The following is a 22,227-nucleotide window of genomic DNA, read 5'->3' on the forward strand; positions in this document are numbered from 1 at the left end:
AATTTATTTTAAGATTGGAAGAGCAGTCTAAGGTAGGAGTTGATAACCTCTGAAGATGATGAATTAGAGAAATATAGTTTTTTGAAAAAAAATCTTTGCTAATCGGGGGTAAAGCACCTTGAGATGATCAAATATAATGAATTACAATAGTGCCATTGGATCAGCCACCTGCTTTGGCTGTAGAATTTCATAAGTTTCTGCAGCCCAAGCTTTCAATGTTCTATATACAATCCACTGAACACTCCCAGTTGATTTGACAATTGTATAGGAGTACTGCTTTTGGCATTAGCACTTGGTGGATATAAAAAGCTCTTCGGCTTTCAAAGAAAGTAGTACATTCATTTTTTTAATAAATATTTCAGAGCAGTCTCATTGACACTTCAATTTTGATCATTGTTTAGCAAGCAAATGATGCATAGTTTAGAGCTGTTTTGATTGAACAATCGACCTTCTCACTGAATATGAGTGTTATGTTGGAAAGAAACGTCCTTGTATGATTTATTTAAATGGAAGGCTCCTCATCTTCCAAAACATAGAGAAGCTTTTGTGTTTGGAAGGAATTGTGTTTTGCAAATTAGCTGTGTGCACTTTTAATTAAAATATATATTATGTACTTTTTATAAGAATGTGTTTGCTCCTGTTTGTGCTTGAACTTTGGAGTGGGGGGGGGTGGAGGTCTGTACCTATCCTTTGTCAATCAATTCAGAGATCCTGCTTTCACAATTTAGTTCTTTAGTCAGGAAATATACTTCCAGATGCATTTCTGGGGCAGCGCAGTTGACATGCAACATTCACTCAAAGTCCCATTGCAATGTCTTTGAAATGTAGCTGTAACATGGGAGAGCAAGTTTGTACAAAGTGACTTTGTTGCCACACTTCTAATAGGGATATTTCATTTCCCCCCTCCCTTCTAGGCTGTTGATATTCTTCTGCAACATGGGGCATACGTCAATGTGCAAGATGCAGTTTTTTTCTCCCCTTTACATATTGCAGCACACTATGGTCATGAACAGGTATGGAAAAGCTGGCAATGTGTGGTCTCAGATGGAGAACTTTATGTGCAATGTATAAGATGCCCTGCTACATGGTGAGGAGAGACAGAAGCAATCTCAGGCGTTGTCCACACATGCATAAAAGCTATAGAAATAGTGACGTGGTTCACACATTCACACACTCTGATGGCCTATGTGAATGAAGCAATGCAAAGGAATGATCAAATACAGAGCCTTTTCATCGCCCAATGTCAGCTTTTTAAAAAAGCTCTTTTCAATGGAGACTGTTCACTGATTCAGCTGCAAGTCATCAGGTTTTGAGTGATCAAACAATGGGAGAGAGAGAGAGAGGACAAGTGATATATATGAATGTGTGAACCAGTGGCGTAGCGTGGGTTGTCAGCACCCGGGGCAAGGCAAGTAATTTGCACCCCCTAACCTGTGGATTTGCGCCCCCTAACCCTAACCCCCAGATGTTGCACCCAGTGCGGCCAGCCCCCCCTGCACCCCCCACGCTACACCACTGGTGTGAACAGGCTGCATATCAGTTGCCAGTAGTCTCAAGCCAGGTTGGATTATCCATGAGTATACAGAATTTGAAGACACACTATTCAACTCACAACTGAATACTTGAAAGCTGCCACGGGAAACATTGTGTTTGGGATGCTATAAAATGAAACAAGCAGACTGTCCATAGAATTTAATCTGTAATGGCTGCTTCATCCATCATCATTTCATGTTATGTTCATCAAATGGTGAACATGTATGAACTCACCCTCACTTTGCTATTCTCGCATCTTCCAGAGAGAGAAACCCCCCCAGCTCATTATCAGCATACCAGTGATCTGAACAACATATGGTAAAGTGATAAAACTCATTTTCCACACAGCTGCAACACTGGTTTGCATCAAATACATATCACTCGTGCAAAGGAGAGTCATATGAGTCCATTTATGTTTTGAAAAAGACATGCTAAACCATTGCAGAATGTTACCAGGTTTAAAAATACCTTGGTTGACATCAAACTAAGTTGTACTCAGAGAAAACCCGTTGTAATTGATCAACCTAAGTCAATCATATCTATTGATTTCAGTGAGTCTTCTGAGTAGAATTAATACTGGAGGCAACACATTATATCAGTGTTGGTTACCTATGCATGTACTGAAGACTTCCCCAGAGTTGCTTTTTTGCAGTGTTACTAGGGGATCCTGGGACCCAACTCTTGGATGTTGGCCTAAGTGCTCCAGACAAGCAAGGGTTCATGACCCCCAAATCATTTGAGGCAAAGCAATGAATTTTGAGGTGCTCCCCTGAAGTTCCATTCTGTTCCTTTTGTGGTTCTTAAAATACTGTTGCCTCAGTGGACTTTTTAGATTATCTCATCCAAAGACAGCACGTGGCCCTTGGCTTAATTTCATGGGATGGCTGTTTGACTGCCTGTGCTCCCCTATATACCAAAATAAGGGTTAGGTGGAGACAGATTCCTGTTGAGGTGTGAGTTTTGGTCTAAGCCGGAAGATGCTGACCCCAGGTGGGATATATTTTCCATTTCATTACACTACTTAGATGAAGGTGGAGAATGGTTTCCAAAAATGATTTGGAGAGTGTGTCCAATGAAACAGATAGGTGAAAATATTGTAATAATGCATTCAGTAATGGTATGTACAAGTGTGTGTGTGTGTGTGTGTGTGTTCATCCTTTTATCCCTCCGTGTGAAAGGCTGAAAAGCTAGTTTATTTTGGTATGTTGCTTTTCAACAAATAGTCACAGTTTTGTAAAAATTATGCTAAAATGCATATGGTGCTTTTGTGATAAGGGTTTCAGCTTTTTTGGGGGGGCGGCCTATAGCCTGGACGTATCTATTTCATGGGCATTTTACTTTATTTTGTTACTCGGGTCAGTTAAATTAATAGGCTTGTAGCTGTTTCCATCCTCTTACCATCTGCAGCATTTTTGAAACAGAATTGAAACTGATGCTGCAAAGCAAGTATTCGATCAACATACAATTTAATTATAAATACAGGCCTTATTCTCATGATGGTGGATAGATATAACATGTTCTGGATGTTACACAAATCACAATTTTCAAAAGTTAAGGTATACAGCCTATATATATTGTCCTGTGATTTCATGAAAAACACTAACATTGCTTACAATTTTAATTCCATGTTGATAGGTAACCCGACTCCTGCTGAAATTTGGTGCTGATGTGAACGTCAGTGGAGAAGTTGGAGACAGGCCCCTTCATTTGGCTTCAGCAAAAGGATTTCTCAACATTGCAAAACTTCTGTTAGAGGAGAGCACCAAGGCTGATGGTAGGTTGTCAGAAACATAACATTGAGGTTCTGTTTTAGAGTCCTGCAACCAGCAGGAGCCAGTGAGTGGGGGTATCATGGCACACCTGGTCTTTTGGCAAAGCATCATTGCTGCTTACTGGACAGGAAAGGAAGAGAGCTGGGGAGTCAGCACTTCACAGGTGCATTGGTAGAACCAATCTGGTCCTTCTGCTGGTTCACCCCTGTAGACTTCTCTGCTACCTCACCCATCTCTCTGTTGGTCAGTGGCACGACCCTTTCCTCTCCCACTTTACCTGCAGCCCATAATTTAAATTGTTATTTCAAACCAGTTTGTGAACTTCAGGGTTTCTGACCTCTCAAACCTCTTGGTTTATATTCGTATTCTCTCTTCCTTTCTCCCCCATTTCCTGAAGGGTATCAACAGTCAGTAGAATGTCCAATGACATATTTTCCATACCAAATGGTCTTGATCTTATTAACAATTCAGTCTCATCGTATCTCCCATCTCCACCTTTAGACATTCATAGCATTAGCTCTTCTCAAAACACATTCCGTTCCCATGGAGGAAGTATGACGTGTCAAAATTACTTTTGATTTGAAGGCAACACTTTCACCGAGAAAACAGATAATTAAAAATAAAGAAAAGGAAAATTCTTAGCACTCTGAACTCTCTTGATCATTTAAAACTTCCTTGGCTCAAACAACTAGAGCATGCTTATTGTTCTGCCTTCAGCCTTTTAACGATCGACTCTTCTTAAAGCCAGAAAGTAGCTCGCACACCAGATGTGAATTTCTACCAGCAGACAGAGAAACCTCTCAGTCACAAATTATAACTGTCTCGGAGAATTAAGAGACAGAGGTTTTTGCAGACTTCATGCCCGCCAAAGCTCTTACTTGGCTTTTTGGCAAGATTTAATTCCTCCACTTATAATTCAGTTACCCCCCCCCCACCTGAGTTCCCAGGAGCTGAAAACTTCTCAGTCTCCTGGTGCTTTTTCAGAGCACCGGAGGTTAATCCCCTGTTCACTCTTATTGCCGGAGTGAATTCAGTAAGCAAGATTTATGCTCAGCTACCATCAATCACCACACAATTATCTCCATCAGCAACCTGCCAACAAAAAAAAATGTTCAGTCCGCCATGTTCCTCCCTTGGAAGTCCCACTTTTGATGAAAGATTTGAAGCAAGAAACACAGATGCCACTCAACAGGTGGTCTGGGAGGTAATTCCAGGCAACACAAAATAACTAGTAGAATGATTTAAGGGAACAGAATACTTTGGGGCAGATTCCTATGTCTACGGTTCTCCTATCAGATAGGGTGTTGTGCCATTAACAGCCATATGCCTGGTCAACATTCATCTGATGCAACGGTCCCTAGAAAGGGGGTGTAGTGATGGTAAACATTGACTTATTGATTACCTGCCTGTCACTGAAGCAGTTTGAAGGCATAGGGATTGTGCTGGGGGGGGGGAGGCAACTCTGCTGTCAACCACCTTGCCCACTAAGGATTTTGGCCACTCCTGAGATGACCACCTGCAGCTCCATCCCTCCTCTTGCTTAGTAAATTCTGGACCAATACAAAATGCATTGGTCCATATGACACTTACTTTTTTGGGAGGGGGCGGACATTTTATCTGTTTTTTCATACATAGCCTAGAAGCATTGGCCTCATTCCTCACATTGGTTGTTTCCACAGGTAATCACCCTCCTAGTGTCAGAGTGCAATGGAAATTGGTCTACACAAACACACAACACACTCTACTCAACAGTGCCTGCCAGTGTAAATTTAACATATTCTCTGTGAGTCATGATAGTGTTACATACCTCCTACTCCCTCATAAAAAAAAAGTGTAGAAGCAGCATGACTCAGATTTGTAAGTAATTCTCTCTCTTTTTCCCCACCGAGAGCCCTTGATATTTACAGCTTGATGTGTGTGCACCGAACCAATCTAATTATAATACTGGGGGCTGGGGAAAAGAAGTGGTATGTGCACCTACCATACAAAGCAGAAAAGGACTTGTTATCAGCAAGTTAATTTATTCTTAAAGAAGAGGAAATCAGGACACCGCTACAGATGATTTATTTTAAAATCTGTATCTTCTTGGGAAAGGGAGAGAGCAGCAGAGAACCTGGAAGCCGAAAATGTCTTAGCCTCAAAGTGGCACATTTTGAAACTTCAAATCTCCATGGCAACTGAGGGTAGAGTTGCAAGCATTAAAGAAGGAAAAAATAATTCATTATTTACAATTAGCTCAAGCTGTTTTGAAAGCGTCCTCTGAAACGCAACCACATGTTGCCTCTCTGTACCTTTGACCTATCCGGTATAGCATGTTTTGACTGGTCAGCCATTTAGAGCCAGACATCAGGTCACAGAAGCCGAGGGAGAGGACTGGTGGCTGTTGAGGCAGAACAAAAAGGTCAAAATGCTGTCAAATGTGGCTAAACATTTGCACAATGAAAGGTAGTGTCAAGGTTTTCCCTTCTTTCTTCCACTTGAAATGGAGTCAAGAAGGAGACTGTCACAAGCTTCTTTGTCACTGCAAGGTCTTGCGAGTTCTGAAGAGGGGGGAAAACCTGCTTCTCTCAACAGTGGCTCAAAGGTTTATTTCTGCCATAGGTGGTTTCTGTCCCCCAATGTGGAGGGTGCTCTTTGGGGGAACATTGCTCTGTGATAAGGGCAGGTCTTCAACCTCTACTCTATGGCTGTGTATACATACCATACATTCAAAACACATGACTTTCTGGGAAATGTATTTTACTCCCCACAGAGTGACAATACCCACAAACAAAAGTTCTTGTGTGCTAGAAATGTAGGCCTAGTCAACTGTCTCTGCACACTGGATCATTTATAGCATCCATTCCTTTGCATGTCAACGTCACTGCAAAGCATCTGGGTGTGTGAAGTCACTATTCAACTGCATTTTCCAAACCCATCTGCAGCAGTTAGACCAAGTACAGTTGTGTTTATTAGTAAACCACAGACATACAGACGTCAGGTGGTTCTTCACTTGCAGAGGCTCCGTGGTAAGATTTGGATGCTCAGATATGGATATTAAATTGCCAGAATAATTCTCCAGATGGGGAATGACTGAACCCCGCTCCCTGGGGCTAAAAAAGTCTCTTTTCAAAAATAATACCGCGTATGGGCAGAGATCAGTTTATTTCCAGCATGTGTCATTTGCACAATATGTTCACTTATAAATCCATTCAATCTCATTAATTTATGGGTGGAGGGTTATAAAAGAAATCAGAACAAAAATCCAGAAGTCTTAATTATTTTGAAAATATGGGCAGCAAATGTCTCATATCTGACGTGGTGGTGCAAATTTAGTTTTCCTGTGATGGTCAGAAGGAACAGTCACCTTATTCATTTCCATCTATGACACATTTGACTGCTCTTACTTGCCCAAACCAGCTGTCTCTTGTAACCCCACATGTTGTAAGTGGAGTGCACTATAATGTCACTGTTTAGCTCAATATTGGATTTTGTAAAATCCATTATACAACAGCAGGCTGTCTTATTCATACACAATAGGAACTCTCTCAAGTTAAGGTCAGATGCTGCCAGCACTGTTTCATGTTTAAAATCTTTACTGTGTGGGGAGTCCAATAGTAAATTGGAATATTTCTTGAAAGATTCTTATCCTCTTTATTCTTTCTTTCTTTCTGTGTTTCCTTGAGCATGTCACAGACTTCAATTCGGACATTGCTTGCCCGAAGTAGTTCCATGCTCAGGGTCATATTAGGTCTCATATCAGTGTCGGAGACAAAGAGCAAGTGAGTCAAACAGTTTTTACCTGCTACATTCTCCCTCTCACCCTGGGGCTATCCACAAGAACTGGTGTGAGTTACAGAGTTGGAGAAGAGGATCTTTGGAAATGCTTCCAATGTTATTATAAGCCGTCTCACATTCTACTGGGAAAATGTGTGTTTCAGAATGAGCCTTGAGCTCATTTGAGGCCCTCCTCCCAACCCACCTTCTCTGTAAACCCTGTATGGCATATATCAGGTATGTCCCCCACTCCTGCAATCCACTATCCACCCATTTTTAGGGCTGGCAGATTGTGCATACGGATCACTTGTGATATGCAGGTAATGGGTAGGGGAATATCAATGTATGGCCCCAAGGTTTGTTCCTGTACATCATTAGGTGTAGTGTGCATCTGTTTCAAATACAGTGACAGTATGGTGGTTAGGCATTGGATAAGCCTTTGTATGGAGGAGAGGTTGTAGTCTTCACCTGCCCCTCCTCAGAAAGGGTATCCTGTGAAAGGGATCCAAGGTGTGAATTCTGTCTGAAGCCTGGACATTGGCTAGGACCATGTCACAGCCCCTATGGAGACCCCCTCAGGGTGCCCCTATTTGATGTAAGTCATAGGGCACCCCCTATTGGTGGTTTACCCAAGAAGATGCCTGCTTCTTGGGAGAAAAGCTATGATAAATCTAGAAGCATTTCAAAAAGCAGAGACATTACCTTGTCGACAAAGATCTGTATAGTTGAAGCTATGGTTTTCCCAGTAGTGATATATGGAAGTGAGAGCTGGACCACAAAGAAGGCTGATCACTGGAGAATTGATGCTTTTGAATTATGGTGCTGGAGGAGACTCTTGAGAGTCCCATGGACTGCAAGAAGATCAAACCTATCCATCCTGAAGGAAATCAGCCCTGAGTGCTCACTGGAAGGACAGATCCTGAAGCTGAGGCTCCAATACTTTGGCCACCTCATGAGAAGAGAAGACTCTCTGGAAAAAACTCTGATGTTGGGTAAGATTGAAGGCACAAGGAGAAGGGGACGACAGAGGACAAGATGGTTGGACAGTGTTATAGAAGTGACCAATATTAATTTGACCAAACTGCTGGAGGCAGTGGAAGACAGGAGTGCCTGGCATGCTCTGGTCCATGGGGTCACGAAGAGTCGGACATGACTAATTGACTAAACAACAACAACAATGAGCAACATCCATTACCACTTCCTATTGCCTCCCAGTATTAGATCGTATTATACCCATCAGAGCTATTCTCACCAAGTCTTTTTTAACCTGATTGCCATCCAGGCTATATGCATTCATTTATTATGCCATTCACATCCAGCCCATCATTTGCTTTTCCTCACCCATACAAACGGCTCTCAGCTAAGATTTTCCTTATGCAAACAGGTAGGCACAGCAGCAAGAAATATTATGCACCCTGTCCCATGTCCCTTGCCTGATTTCCTCCTGATGACTTTTACACTAGGAATATTATGCAGAATATGCTGCTAAAATGGAAATCCGTTATGAATTGCATATTTTTTTTGCTCACCTGCTTCATCTTTCATATAAGCAAATATGTCAAAGACCGGAGGTTTTCAAAAGTGCACCTGGGACATTGGCTGCCAACTGAAATAATGCGTGAATCCAGCAAAGAACTGTGGGCAGCACTCCAAATCCTTTGATGCACACTTATTGCCAGTTTATTGGCATAGATGGATTTTTTTTCATTTTTTAAAAAATACTTGGAAGTAACACTTCTTTGAGGCCTTGTTATTTGAACCAAACCTTTGGTAGGATTAGCTGTTTTTAAGAAGCATTTTAACTATATTCATTCCCTCGCCCCTCACTCTTTCTGTTCCTTTTGCCTTCTACACTTTTTACTCCTGGTAACTAAGGCAACTGGTTTTACGGGTATCAAGATGCAAGAGCTATGCCAATGCACTGCTTTAAAATTCTCTCTAAAACATTTTTGAAGTATCTCCTTCTATAAATGATGGAGTACATGCAGGATATATGCTGTGATGAGCTCACACTGATGCTAATAAGTAATGCATCCATATTATTACTGGTTAGACCGTTCCATCACATGGCAATATGCCTTTCATGAAGAATAGTACACAAGAGAGAAAGATAGACAGTTCTGGGATTGTATTCTACTGAGAGCTAGACACCTTTTTGCCTTCAATCAAAAAGGGATTCATGGGCAGTTTTCATTGGACTGAAGTAAAGAGTTGTGACTACATTGGTACCTCGGGTTACATATGCTTCAGGTTACAGACTCTGCTAACCCAGAAATAGTGCTTCAGGTTAAGAACTTTGCTTCAGGATGAGAACAGAAATTGTGCTCCAGTGGCGCAGCAGCTGCAGGAGGCCCCATTAGCTAAAGTGGTGTTTCAGGTTAAGAACAGTTTCAGGTTAAGTACGGACCTCTGGAACGAATTAAGTACTTAACCCAAGATACCACTGTATTTTAAATTCCCAGTTTCATAATGTTTTGAATGTGACATTTGAATTTGTACTTTGACCACAAAATTAGACTTATCACTTGTTTTGATTTGGGGGAGTTGCCTTGTGAGCTGTCAACTGTTGAACACTAGGGTAAAGTGGGGGAGCCTCGGGACCAAGGGGCTGAATGTGGTCCTATGAGCCCCTCTAGCCAGCCCTTGGGACTCTGCTCAGGCCACATCCCTCACAATCTCTGCTCCACACCCTCCTTGAGTTCTTTTGCCTGGCTGGAAGGTGTCATTTGAACTGGGATAATGTCTCTGGCTTGCCTGGATGCAAGTGTGTGTGTGTGTGTGTGTGTAGAACTCTCTAACTTTTGTGAGGTTGAAATTTCGCCTATTGTAGAAAGGTAAGTATCACGCGGGTGGCACTGTGGGTTAAACCACAGAGCCTAGGACTTGCTGATCAGAAGGTTGGCTGTTTGAATCCCCGCAATGGGGTGAGCTCCCGTTGTTCAGTCCCTGCTCCTGCCAACCTAGCAGTTTGAAAGCACGTCAAAGTGCAAGTAGATAAATAGGTACCGCTCCGGCGGGAGGGTAAACGGCGATTCTGTGCGCTGCGCTGGTTCTCCAGAAGCAGCTTAGGCATGCTGGCCACATGACCCGGAAGCTGTACGCCGGCTCCCTCGGCCAATAACGCGAGATGAGCGCTGCAAACCCAGAGTCGATCACGACTGGACCTAATGGTCAGGGGTCTCTTTACCTTTAAGTATCACGTCTATTGATCTTCCCACCTTTTTTCTCTGCCCCCTCCCCGCCCACTATTGGAATGTGGACTGCATACGTTTGTCCATGAGAGAATGTAGCCCCTGGGCTGAATACAGTGACCTCATTGTGGGAGTTTACTATAGATCCCCAAGCCAAACGGAGGACATAGATGATGCCTTCCTGGAACAGATGGCCAAGCATGCAAAAGGAAGGGAGATAGTAGTAATGGGGGACTTCAATTACCCAGATATTTGTTGGATGTCAAACTCAGCCAAGAGCATAAGGTCAAACAGATTCCTCACTGGCCTTGCAGACAACTTCATTGTCCAGAAAGTGGGAGAAGCAACAAGAGGAACAGCCATTTTAGATCTGGTCCTAACCAATGTTGATGAACTGGTTAATGGGGTAGAAGTGGAAGGATCATTAGGCGCAAGTGATCATGCTCTTCTGAAGTTTACTATACAGCGGAAAGAAGCAGCCAAGCATACTGGGACTCAATTTCTTGACTTTAAGAAAGCCGACTTCATAAAACTTAGGGAAGTGCTAGGTGAGATCCCATGGACAGTAATACTAAAAGGAAAGGGAGTTCATGATGGCTGGGAGTTTGTTAAGAGGGAGATAGTAAAAGCACAACTTCAGGCAATACCAATGAGACTGAAACATGGAAGGTGCCTAAAGAAGCCAGGGTGGCTATCTAAAGAACTTTTAACTGAGTTAAGATTAAAAAAGGATGTGTACAAAAAATGGAAAAGGGGGGAAACCACCAAAGAGGAATTCAAACAAATAGCCAGCACGTGTAGACACAAAGTCAGAAAAGCTAAAGCACAGAATGAACTCAGGCTTGCTAGAGAGGTTAAAAGCAACAAAAAATGCTTTTATGGGTATGTTCGTAGCAAAAGGAAGAACAAAGAAACAGTGGGGTTACTCAGAGGAGAAGATGGTGAAATGCAAACAGGGGACACAGAAAGGGCTGAACTCCTCAATGCCTTCTTTGCCTCAGTCTTCTCTGATAAAGAAAACAATGCCCGACCTGAAGAATTTGGAGCAAATGATTCAGCAGAGAAAACACAGCCCAGAATAACTAAGGAGATAGTACAAGAATACTTGGCTAGTTTAGATGTATTCAAGTCTCCAGGGCCAGATGAACTGCATCCAAGAGTATTAAAAGAACTGGCAGATGTGATCTCAGAACCACTGGCAATCATCTTTGAGAATTCCTGGAGAACAGGCGAAGTCCCGGCAGACTGGAGGAGGGCAAATGTTGTCCCTATTTTCAAAAAGGGGAAAAGAGAGGACCCAAATAATTACCGCCCAGTCAGTCTGACATCAATACCAGGGAAGATTCTGGAGCAGATCATTAAGCAAACAATCTGTGAGCACCTAGAAAGGAATGCTGTGATCACCAATAGTCAGCATGGATTTCTGAAAAATAAGTCATGTCAGACTAACCTGATCTCGTTTTTTGACAGAATTACAAGCCTGGTAGATGAAGGGAACGCAGTGGATGTAGTCTACCTTGATTTCAGCAAGGCATTTGACAAGGTGCCCCATGATATTCTTGTAAAGAAGCTGGTAAAATGCGGTCTTGACTATGCTACCACTCAGTGGATTTGTAACTGGCTGACTGACCGGACCCAAAGGGTGCTCATCAATGGTTCCTCTTCATCCTGGAGAAGAGTGAGTAGTGGGGTGCCACAGGGTTCTGTCTTGGGCCCGGTCTTATTCAACATCTTTATCAACGACTTGGATGATGGACTCAAGGGCATCCTGATCAAATGTGCAGATGACACCAAACTGGGAGGGGTGGCTAACACCCCAGAGGACAGGATCACACTTCAAAACGACCTTGACAGATTAGAGAACTGGGCCAAAACAAACAAGATGAATTTTAACAGGGAGAAATGTAAAGTATTGCACTTGGGCAAAAAAAATGAGAGGCACAAATACAAGATGGGTGACACCTGGCTTGAGAGCAGTACATGTGAAAAGGATCTAGGAGTCTTGGTTGACCACAAACTTGACATGAGCCAACAGTGTGACGCGGCAGCTAAAAAAGCAAATGCAATTCTGGGCTGCATCAATAGGAGTATAGCATCTAGATCAAGGGAAGTTATAGTGCCACTGTATTCTGCTCTGGTCAGACCTCACCTGGAGTACTGTGTCCAGTTCTGGGCACCACAGTTCAAGAAGGACACTGACAAACTAGAACGTGTCCAGAGGAGGGCAACCAAAATGGTCAAAGGCCTGGAAACGATGCCTTATGAGGAACGGCTAAGGGAGCTGGGCATGTTTAGCCTGAAGAAGAGGAGGTTAAGGGGTGATATGATAGCCATGTTCAAATATATAAAAGGATGTCACATAGAGGAGGGAGAAAGGTTGTTTTCTGCTGCTCCAGAGAAGCGGACACGGAGCAATGGATCCAAACTACAAGAAAGAAGATTCCACCTAAACATTAGGAAGAACTTCCTGACAGTAAGAGCTGTTCGACAGTGGAATTTGCTGCCAAGGAGTGTGGTGGAGTCTCCTTCTTTGGAGGTCTTTAAGCAGAGGCTTGACAACCATATGTCAGGAGTGCTCTGATGGTGTTTCCTGCTTGGCAGGGGGTTGGACTCGATGACCCTTGTGGTCTCTTCCAACTCTATGATTCTATGATTCTATGACAGTAGCCAGTGAGGTTAATTTGTGCAGCAATTACAGCTTCTGACTGAGATCTCGAGTACCAAGAGCAGAAGGCCTTGCATAACTCTGCTCACACAAGATGCCTGTGTCTGATTTTGTCAATTCACCCCTCATCCAACAGTCACCTGGGTCCCACACAGGGGGTCACTCTCCAAAAAGGCTTTCAGGAGTTGTGGGATAGAAGGCAATGGAGGAGAATGTTTCCCAAGGAAGATTCCCCACCAACATCTACAGAGATGGTGAATCTCTTTCACTTCTTGTTTTCATACGCTTCCTTCTGTACTCATGTTCATCCCTCCCCCACACCACGCCCCATGATTCAAATAAGTATTTGAAATTGCTCCTGGTACTTTTGTTTTACTGTTGATCTGCAGTAACAGCATTAATGTATTTCAAAGTAGGTCTGGATTTTCCATGCCACAGAACATTGCTCCTTAATATCAAATAGCTTTGCTTTCTCATTCATTTTGTAATAACCCAGGTGCTTGTTTCCTTTTAATTCCTGCCTTTTGGATCATCATTTTTGCTCCGCACTGTTAATATGCAGGCAGCAAGGTTTCTTTGAAAAGGTCGTTAATTCAACAATGCTTTCTTATTTTCCTTGACTGAAAAACCTCACCATGATATTCAATAAATATTGCTGCAGCAATAACTGATTACAATCTAAGCAATTACAAGAAAATGGCATCAAGGAGCAGCTTCAGAGTACAAATCCTTTATCAGTCAGTCAAAATATTTGAGGGTCAAGGTGCTGCAGTGTTTGCCTTGGCCAAACTAGATGTTGTGGCAGGTTTCTTGATTATTATTTTAAAGAACAAATGTAGCCATCGATAACTGCCTCAATTTGGATAAGGAGCAAAGCATTGAGTAACTGCCTGTTCCAGTTTCCCAACTTCATTTCCCCCTGCCACAACTGTGATATGTCCATGTGTACAACATGGAGGCCTCTGAGTCAACCAATAATGTTTTCATTTTACTGAGGAAATAGAGTGTGTGTGTAACTCTTTCCTCTGCTCCAGTTTCATGATCCAAATGCCTCCAAAGAGGATTGTGTTGCTTAAACTTCTCAGAGTATGCTCTTTTTTGGGTTTGAAGGAAATATCTCTCCACATTAGATTCACAAGCTGATCCTAATCTTGATTTGAGTATGATTACGTTGTGGGCATTTTGCCTTCCTCTGCAGAGTTCACTTTTGGTTCACTTTTCCGGGCCGGCTTAGAACTCTTTGCTATGGAGGCACCTTCTGCTGCTGAAATTATGTGGTGTGGATTGAGCAGGTTCATTCTCACGGGTGGTCCAATTGGTAGTTCATGAGCTATCTGCCACACCTGTGCTCTGTGAGGAAAGCTTTCTTTGAAGATGACCTGCTAATTTCTTTCTCTCTCTCTCTCTCCTTCTGATTCAATGGCAGTGAATGCTCAAGACAATGAAGACCACGCTCCCCTACACTTCTGCTCTCGATTTGGGCACCATGATATCGTCAAGTTCTTGCTCCAAAGTAATTTTGAAGTCCAGCCCCATGTGGTTAATATTTATGGAGACACACCTTTGCATCTGTGAGTAATGAGCACTGCAGGGCTGTTCTACTCGGCCTCCGTTGTGGTTCATCTTCTCATACTATTTAAAAACACTAAGCTGACACTTTTTCTCCTTAGTGCTTGCTACAATGGAAAGTTCGAAGTTGTAAAGGAATTAATTCAACTCTCAGGGACAGAAAGTCTCACCAAGGAGAATATATTCAGTGAAACCGCCTTTCACAGGTAGGCCATTTTATATGCCTGTGCCCGCTTTGCCCCCTCACTTGAACAGGTTACAGCACAGGAAGTCTGCCTCAGAAAGTGTTGGGCCCTCTGCTGGATCACCCAATGACCCAACTAGTCAACAAGCCGCCTCTCACAGTGGCTAACCCAGGCATCCCCGAACTTGCCCCCCCCCAGCTGTTTTGTGACTACAATTCCCATGTGTTAGCTAGGGGTGATGGGAGTTGTAGTCACAAAACATCTGGAGGGCCAAGTTTGGGGATGCCTGGGCTAACCAGATGCCTGTAGGAAGAAGAAATACTTGAGTCCCCAAAGCTGCTCTATAACTTTCTTTTCAGAGGTAAAAAAAAGCAGTATAGAGAGGCAAATTTTGATCTGGAAAAGGAGCCATTCCCTTTCCAGTCTTTTCGCACAGATACAGTCTACTTACGGTAGGCTGCTTTGAGTTACAGAAAACCACAGAGGAAAGAATCTCCACATGACATACAGTGGGAGCCTCAAAGTCATTTCCTCAGCTGTAAAGGGTGTGAGGATGTGAACAATGCAACCTGTAAAGCATTTTGAATACTAACTGTGCTGTGGAAATAGTAATTAATATGGTAACATGTATTTTGATCTTTCAAACATCTGGGAAGTATTTCTTATTGAAGTGTGCTGGCAATAAAATCTGTAATTGAGTTTTCTGGCTTCCTCCTTAAAATGATCAAGCTTCCACAAGAATTCTTTGCATTTTCACACACACACAAAATGTTACCACCATCTGCTACGTAGGCATAATACAAGAAGGATATCAGCGCGTCATGAAATCAAATATTTATTATAATTGTCTGTTTCTCGCGTAGGAGCTTAAAGTTGGAAACTTACAAAAGTCCCTGCAAAATAGTAAGGTGGCAAGACGTAGTATATATGGAATTCCTCTATGTCTCCGTTTAAGAAATATTGATATTCAGCCCTTCCATAGTATTTGCAGAGCTCATGTTCAAAAACACAATAATAGAATCCAACATGGATTAATCAAACAATGAACACCCAAAATAAATAGCAAGAAAAGTGCAGCGTATAAGACTTTTCTGCAAAACAAAGAGCTTCAGAGACAAACCCCCCCAATTTGGCAGATCAAATGCTCTGTGGACAGGTAATAAAACAGAATGAAAAAGGGTGATCAAACAGTCCTCCCAAGGGAGTTTTTTCACTCAGGTCATGGCCAACGCAGAAGGCTTTCTCCTATGTCTCAGCCAGTTTCTTGTCCTCCTAATCTAAGACAGCTAGTAATGTTGCCATAAGTCCAGGATTTCCCTGGGCTTTTCTGTCCTGATTTTCACTGTTTGAAATAATGACAACCCCTAGAACAAAACTGTAACATAAACAGTTTAAAAAAACGTGTGTACACTCAAGGCTCAGGTGAACAGCTCCAAGATCGTTTGTATATTACTACAGTGGTACCTCGGGTTACAGACGCTTCAGGTTACAGACTTCGCTAACCCAGAAATAGTACCTCAGGTTAAGAACTTTGCTTCAAGATGAGAACAGAAATTGCACAGCGGCAGCAGGAGGCCCCATTAGCTAAAGTGGTGCTTCAGGTTAAGAACAGTTTCAGGTTAAGAACGGACCTCCAGAACGAATTAAGTACTTAACCTGAGGTACCACTGGATCTGTTTCCAAGTGGGCACATGCATAAATCTTTGCTGTGTTATGCTGACTTCCAGATAGGTCTTGGAGGAGTGTTTGCCTCCAAAGTTTTGATCTTCTGTGCTGGAGGAGGTTGAGTGGGGTGAATGGAGACCCAGAACTGTAGAGCTCTCTGTTCTGCCCATCAAAAGCACATTGGTGACCTAAGGAAAGCCCCCAAATGGGTTGCTCAATGATAGGCATTAAGCTGGCCCATGATCTACTAGATTGCTCCAGGCTAGTGTAGCTGTGAGGAAGCATTTGACTGCACCCCACCCTGAGAACCCCACCCTGAGAACCCCATGACTTGGAATCATGGGACAAACAAAAGAGTAGATGGGGCCTGAGACACACAAAGTTTTCTGTGGTGCTTTTATACGGTTTACAATGTTTATAATTTATTGACTATCTATATTCAGTTTTATTAGCTGGGATTTTTTGATTTAAACAGGGTGTTTTCCCCCCCTATTGTAGTGCATGTACCTATGGCAAGAACATAGAACTAGTCAAGTTTCTCCTTGATCAAAATGTGTTGAGTCTCAACCACCAAGGAAGAGATGGACATACAGGTAAGACTGTGAAGGTCTGTGTGTGAGAGGTAGAGTTGGCATTTGGAGAAGTCATGCACAATGGAGCTTCTTTGCTCAGCTCTGCAAGCCGTTGTAGAAACCAAGCAAAACAATTTTGATTGTCACTTGTTGCCATTGGGCCACTAGATGGCTAATCCAATCCACTTCCATTGTGGGAACTTATGGGTGATTTCTCATGTTAGTTCCAGACCCAAAAAGGACATCGGTTAGCTTCTCTAGCACCTTTCCCCCATGGTTCTGATGGAACTGCTAAAGCAGAAGATGCTCATTTCCCCCTAAATAGAACTGTACCATCCAGGGTGCATCTGGAATTTATGCAACTCCTGTTGGTACCAGATGCCAAGAGCCTATCATATCAGGACCAGAGAAAGCATGCTTTGTAAGCAGCCCTGTTTGAGGGAGTTTTTGAAGACAAAAAGACCGGCAAAAATTAGTTACTACAAAAACCATAAGGATGGGTTACCCCTCAGATAGTTACAGTAATTAATTTCATAGCAATTTCTTTTTCCATAGCTCAGTGCTAGAGCAACTGCTTGGCATTCACAAGGTCCCAGGTTTCATCCCTGGCATTCTCAGGTAGCACTGAGAATAGAATCCTGCCTGGAATTTTGGAGAGCTTCTGCCAGTCAGTGTAGACAATATTGAGCTAGTCTGACTCAGTATAAGCCGGCTTCCTATATTCCTAATCCATAGATGAGTTTTGTTGGTCTTCTACAAGTGCTTTTACAGTGTTGTGGAAATTTGGATGACAGACAATCTCTCTTTCCCACCTTTAATTTTCTAGGGTTGCATTCTGCTTGCTATCATGGCCATATCCGTCTCGTCCAATTTTTACTAGACAATGGAGCTGACATGAATCTGGTTGCCTGCGATCCCAGCAGGTCCAGTGGTGAGAAAGATGAGCAGACCTGCTTGATGTGGGCCTATGAGAAAGGTACAGCAATTGTGGGGCAAGGGGGGCACTTTTACCTCACAAACATAGCATTGCAGTTTGGAAAGCACACAAGAGCGTAAGTCAGCTCAGTCCAGGCACATGGACATAGCCTGTCTTTATGTGTCAGCATCTTTACCTGAGAGAATGAGGCATTCCAAATATAGGATTTATGCTTTCAGAAATACTAACCAAAGCCTTAATTCCAGGCAAATTAAATTCAAACCATCCTCTGTTCCAATAAAATAAGAAATCCATCATTGTATATCCTAGTTCAGAAAAGGCATCTTCTGCCTTCAAGTATAGACAAGGATTTAGGGTTAAATTCCCCCCAAGCCCTTATCACCGAACAAGGTATCGCAGACATCATTAGAATGCAGTTATCCATGAAGTCCATTAGGAAGTCAGGGACTACTATTGATTTTATGTGGAAGCAAACTCTGGTTCTACTGTGATGGGCAGCAAGTGGCATAAACCTCCTTTAAAGATAGATAGCTCTCCTTGATTTCCTGCAGAAATTCTTCAAAGAAACTGCATATCTCTGTGGTTTCTGCTTTGCTGTACTGTGCGTTACACATTTCACAGATCTGCCCTGGCAACAGCTCAGATTCATGTTCTGCTTCTCTTTGTCCTCCAAACTCAACTAGAAAACTGTCGATTCTCAGAAGCTCTTTCCTTTGTGCTCATCTGTTGCTGAGCCAGGGTATGTTTCTACATTAAAATGTGCATGAACCCGCATAAACCTCGGTCCATTCTGGAGTCATAAACAACCCTACTTCAGAGAGCAATTTCTATAGTACATCTATAGAAATATGATACATATAAATATAAAATATTTTATATTTTATATAAATATAAAATCCATATAATAATATGATGCCATTTGCTAGAAGAGAGGCTTTTATGTGTGGATGTAGATTCAGCATCCTTTAACCTACCCTGAGACTTTAGGGTGAAGTGGGGGAATAAAATAGTAATTATAATTTTAACTATTATCATGATTCATTTATTAGACATCGTGTTTTCATGTTTGAATTGTTAGCTGGCATTGTCAGGTTTTTTTTTCAAGAGGATAGCATTTCAAGATTGCTGTGATTCATATTTTATTCTTTTATTTGTTTACATTAAAGTAAATTGAATACCGACAAAAGCTGAGGATAGATTTTATTGTGTTGGTGGGTGGGTGTTTTTTAGAGTTTAAATTGCTATAACTAAGTTATTATTGTCATGGTGCACACACTCATCCAGTTATGTTCATTGGTTTTTGTTTTTGTCTGCTTATTATTTCAAATGGTGTCTTCTAGGACATGATGCTATTGTCACACTGCTGAAACACTACAAAAGACCTCAGGATGAATCCCCTTGTAACGAATACTCCCAACCTGGGGGAGGTATAGTATTCACAATTTTTTTCCATTTTGCGTTGCTAAGAATGCAATCTAATCGATTTCTTTTCAATGAAGTAGATAGGCAAGAGACTAGTTTGCATGAAGAACCCCATAAGAGTACAAAGAATTAACAGCCTGGAGCTGGACCAGAGATAGCAGAGGCAGTTGCCCACTGTAGAACCTGATCAGCCTCTTAGGGACCAAACTGGGAAGCACTGAGAGAGATGGGTGAAGTCGATCCTTAGGCAGGTTAGGCCAGTAGAGAGGAGAGGAGAGAGGAGAGAGGAGAAGGCTAGAAGAAACCCCCAGGTTAGAAGACAAGAGAGAGAGAGAGAAGGAGGGGATGCAAACTTTACAGAAGTCTATGGGCTGGAGGTTGAAGGAATTAGATATGGTCTACTTCCTGCCATGCCCAGGAATAATGGTTCTTTCTGACACCGAAAGAGCAGAAATTAGAAGGAAAGAGATTTCCAGAAACAAGCATCACCCCCTATACCTAAGATGCCCCCAATGCTAGACTATTAATTACAGAGGCACTCCCCTCTTTGTACATTTGCAAAATATTTGGTTAAACCAGCAGGTATCTGCATGTGCTTCTGTTTGGGTCAAGGATGTAGAAAGTCAGTTTGATGCTGAGCTCCTCCATCCACTCACAATTTCATAATGGCAATGGCTTGTAGGTTATAGTTTAGGCAGAATAGCACATTTGATTGCATTGACCCATGGCTTTATTTTTTGATATGCTTTCCATTTTTATATCTTTTTAGAATTCCTCTTTATCTTAAAAAAAGCTGTCATTCCATGTTGCATGCAATAAAGCGAGAAAGAAAGATCCCTTCCTACATGTTTGATTTGTTGTTCAAGCATTCTCTTTGTGTTGTTTGCTTTCCTTTGATGTCACTTTGATTACTTGTGCATTATGACTCCCGCCCTAAAACTTTTATTTGAAGTTGTATTGAAATCAATATTTATACCTCAAATAAAAATAAATGCATATATTCATCCGGAAACTTCACTTCTTCCCACCCCTGGGTCAAATGCCTTTAGTTCATAATTCCAAGAATTAATAATTATTTTCTGACCAGCTATTCAGCTTGTACTCAGGAAACACCCTAGTATAATAAAAAAGAAACCCCAGTGTTTTACTGAAGGCAGAAAATGGATTTTGCAAAGTTAACATATAATAGTCACAGAATTGGATGACAGCCTAGTTCTGGAGAAATCAGTGGACATTTTATTTTTATTTTTACTGATTTCCAAGATAGCCAAGTAATTTGAGGAGAGTGGATAGACCTCCCTTCCGCCTGTGCTTCCAATCACATGTGATTTCCCCCTCAGGCTTTATCTCTGGTTATTCTGATTTAAAAAATAGCCACCACAAACATTCTTAAAATTCCCCTTTCCCTTGTTTAATATTGTGTATATCTAAAGGCAGAGCTATGAATCTTGCTCCCCTGCATCTCCCAAATCTCTTTGAATACTACATCCCTTCTCTCCTAGAATGGAAATGGTACATCCATATCCAAGATTTTTCATTCCATTGATGGCTGAATCACCGCATGTTTGTTTGTTTGTTTGTTATTTTAATTCATAATCTGCCGTTCATTACAGTGTCCCAGGGCAGGGTACATGCAATCCCACAATACAGTTCTAAAATATTATTGAGAACTTCTGTTAAAAGCAGAGCTGAAACAATAACCAGCACTACCACAAAACAGGAGGGGATGCAACAAAATCTTTTTGTCTCTCAGGTCCATGCTATTGCACCATGGACCACAGTTCCAAGATTTTCAAAGTACAGAATGAAATATACAGTAAGCCCTTACTTTTTTAACTTCTCCACCCCCATTGTTCTACCCGGACACTGAGGTCCAGCACCGGGGGCCTTCTGGAGGTTCCCTCACTGTGAGAAGCAAAGTTACAGGGAACCAGGCAGAGGGCCTTCTCAGTAGTGGCACCCACCCTGTGGAACACCCTCCCACCAGATGTCAAAGAGAAGAACAATTACCAGACTTTTAGAAAACATCTGAAGGCAGCCCTGTTTAGAGAAGCTTTTAATATTTGATGCATTACTGTATTTTAATATTTTGTTGGAAGCCGCCCAGAGTGGCTGGGGAAGCCCAGCCAGATGGGCAGGGTATGTATGTATGAATGAATGAATGAGTAAATAAATAAATAAATAAATAATTCCAGTGTATACATTTAAAACAGCTTAGAAAATATTCATGCAGTCTAAAGCTTAGGTATTAATGAGTCTGTGACATTTCCTTAGCCTTGATGGAACAACATGGAATTTCCATGCCCATGTTAATAAAGCTAGATCAAAACTATATCACCTACAACACCAGCCCTGCTTTTCAAAAGACAGGTTTATAATAACCTAGAATGAGACTTCTTAGGTGCTTCACACACAGAGAGAGTATATTAAGTGATACATTATTTTTGAAAATCTGTAAGCCTACATTTTCTTTTTATTTCAGATGGATCCTATGTGTCAGTTCCGTCTCCTCTAGGGAAGATTAAAAGCATGACGAAAGGTATTTTTAATGTCAAATTGAATCTTTTATAGCAAAGGTGTTTTCCTAGATTTGTCTATTCTGGGCATCCATGAGAACAGTTCCGCTGGTGGCACAACTGCTGGGCATGCCTATCTTACCTGTGTCTGTGTCTCCACTCAGTTTGCCTCCCATACTTTTGATAGCTGGCCTGACATGGAAAAAAAAAATGATAGGCAATGCTGTTTCTATCACTTCATCTCCATACCTGGAAAAGTTACACCTGCCAGATTTCTGCCTGCCAGGAAACTGTTACATCACAGGTGTAAAAGCTGGCAACTCCAAACAATACACACATGGCAATGTTCAGAATTGGCTGCACTTTCCCTCCTTCATTTAGGCCAGTGGTGGCCAAAGTTGGCCCTCCAGCTGTTTTTGGACTACAACTCCCATCATCCCTAGC

The 22,227-nt window shown here is 42.1% G+C and overlaps 1 protein-coding gene across 2 annotated transcripts in view; it reads left to right on the forward strand.

Moving 5' to 3' along the window:
* The window catches only part of LOC310681045 (serine/threonine-protein kinase TNNI3K), a 141,858-nt gene that overhangs the window by 26,260 nt on the left and 93,371 nt on the right, over positions 1 to 22,227 (forward strand). For both annotated transcript variants that reach the window (XM_083448407.1, XM_083448406.1), the window contains 8 exons: positions 915 to 1,013; positions 3,169 to 3,307; positions 14,344 to 14,488; positions 14,588 to 14,692; positions 16,835 to 16,929; positions 17,735 to 17,884; positions 19,186 to 19,272; positions 21,750 to 21,806. In XM_083448407.1, the coding sequence (XP_083304533.1) occupies positions 915 to 1,013; positions 3,169 to 3,307; positions 14,344 to 14,488; positions 14,588 to 14,692; positions 16,835 to 16,929; positions 17,735 to 17,884; positions 19,186 to 19,272; positions 21,750 to 21,806 (877 nt within the window). The remainder of the gene's footprint in view (positions 1 to 914; positions 1,014 to 3,168; positions 3,308 to 14,343; positions 14,489 to 14,587; positions 14,693 to 16,834; positions 16,930 to 17,734; positions 17,885 to 19,185; positions 19,273 to 21,749; positions 21,807 to 22,227) is intronic.

The sequence above is a fragment of the Podarcis tiliguerta genome (genome assembly GCF_965153285.1).
Source record: "Podarcis tiliguerta genome assembly, chromosome: 6".
NCBI lineage: Eukaryota > Metazoa > Chordata > Lepidosauria > Squamata > Lacertidae > Podarcis > Podarcis tiliguerta.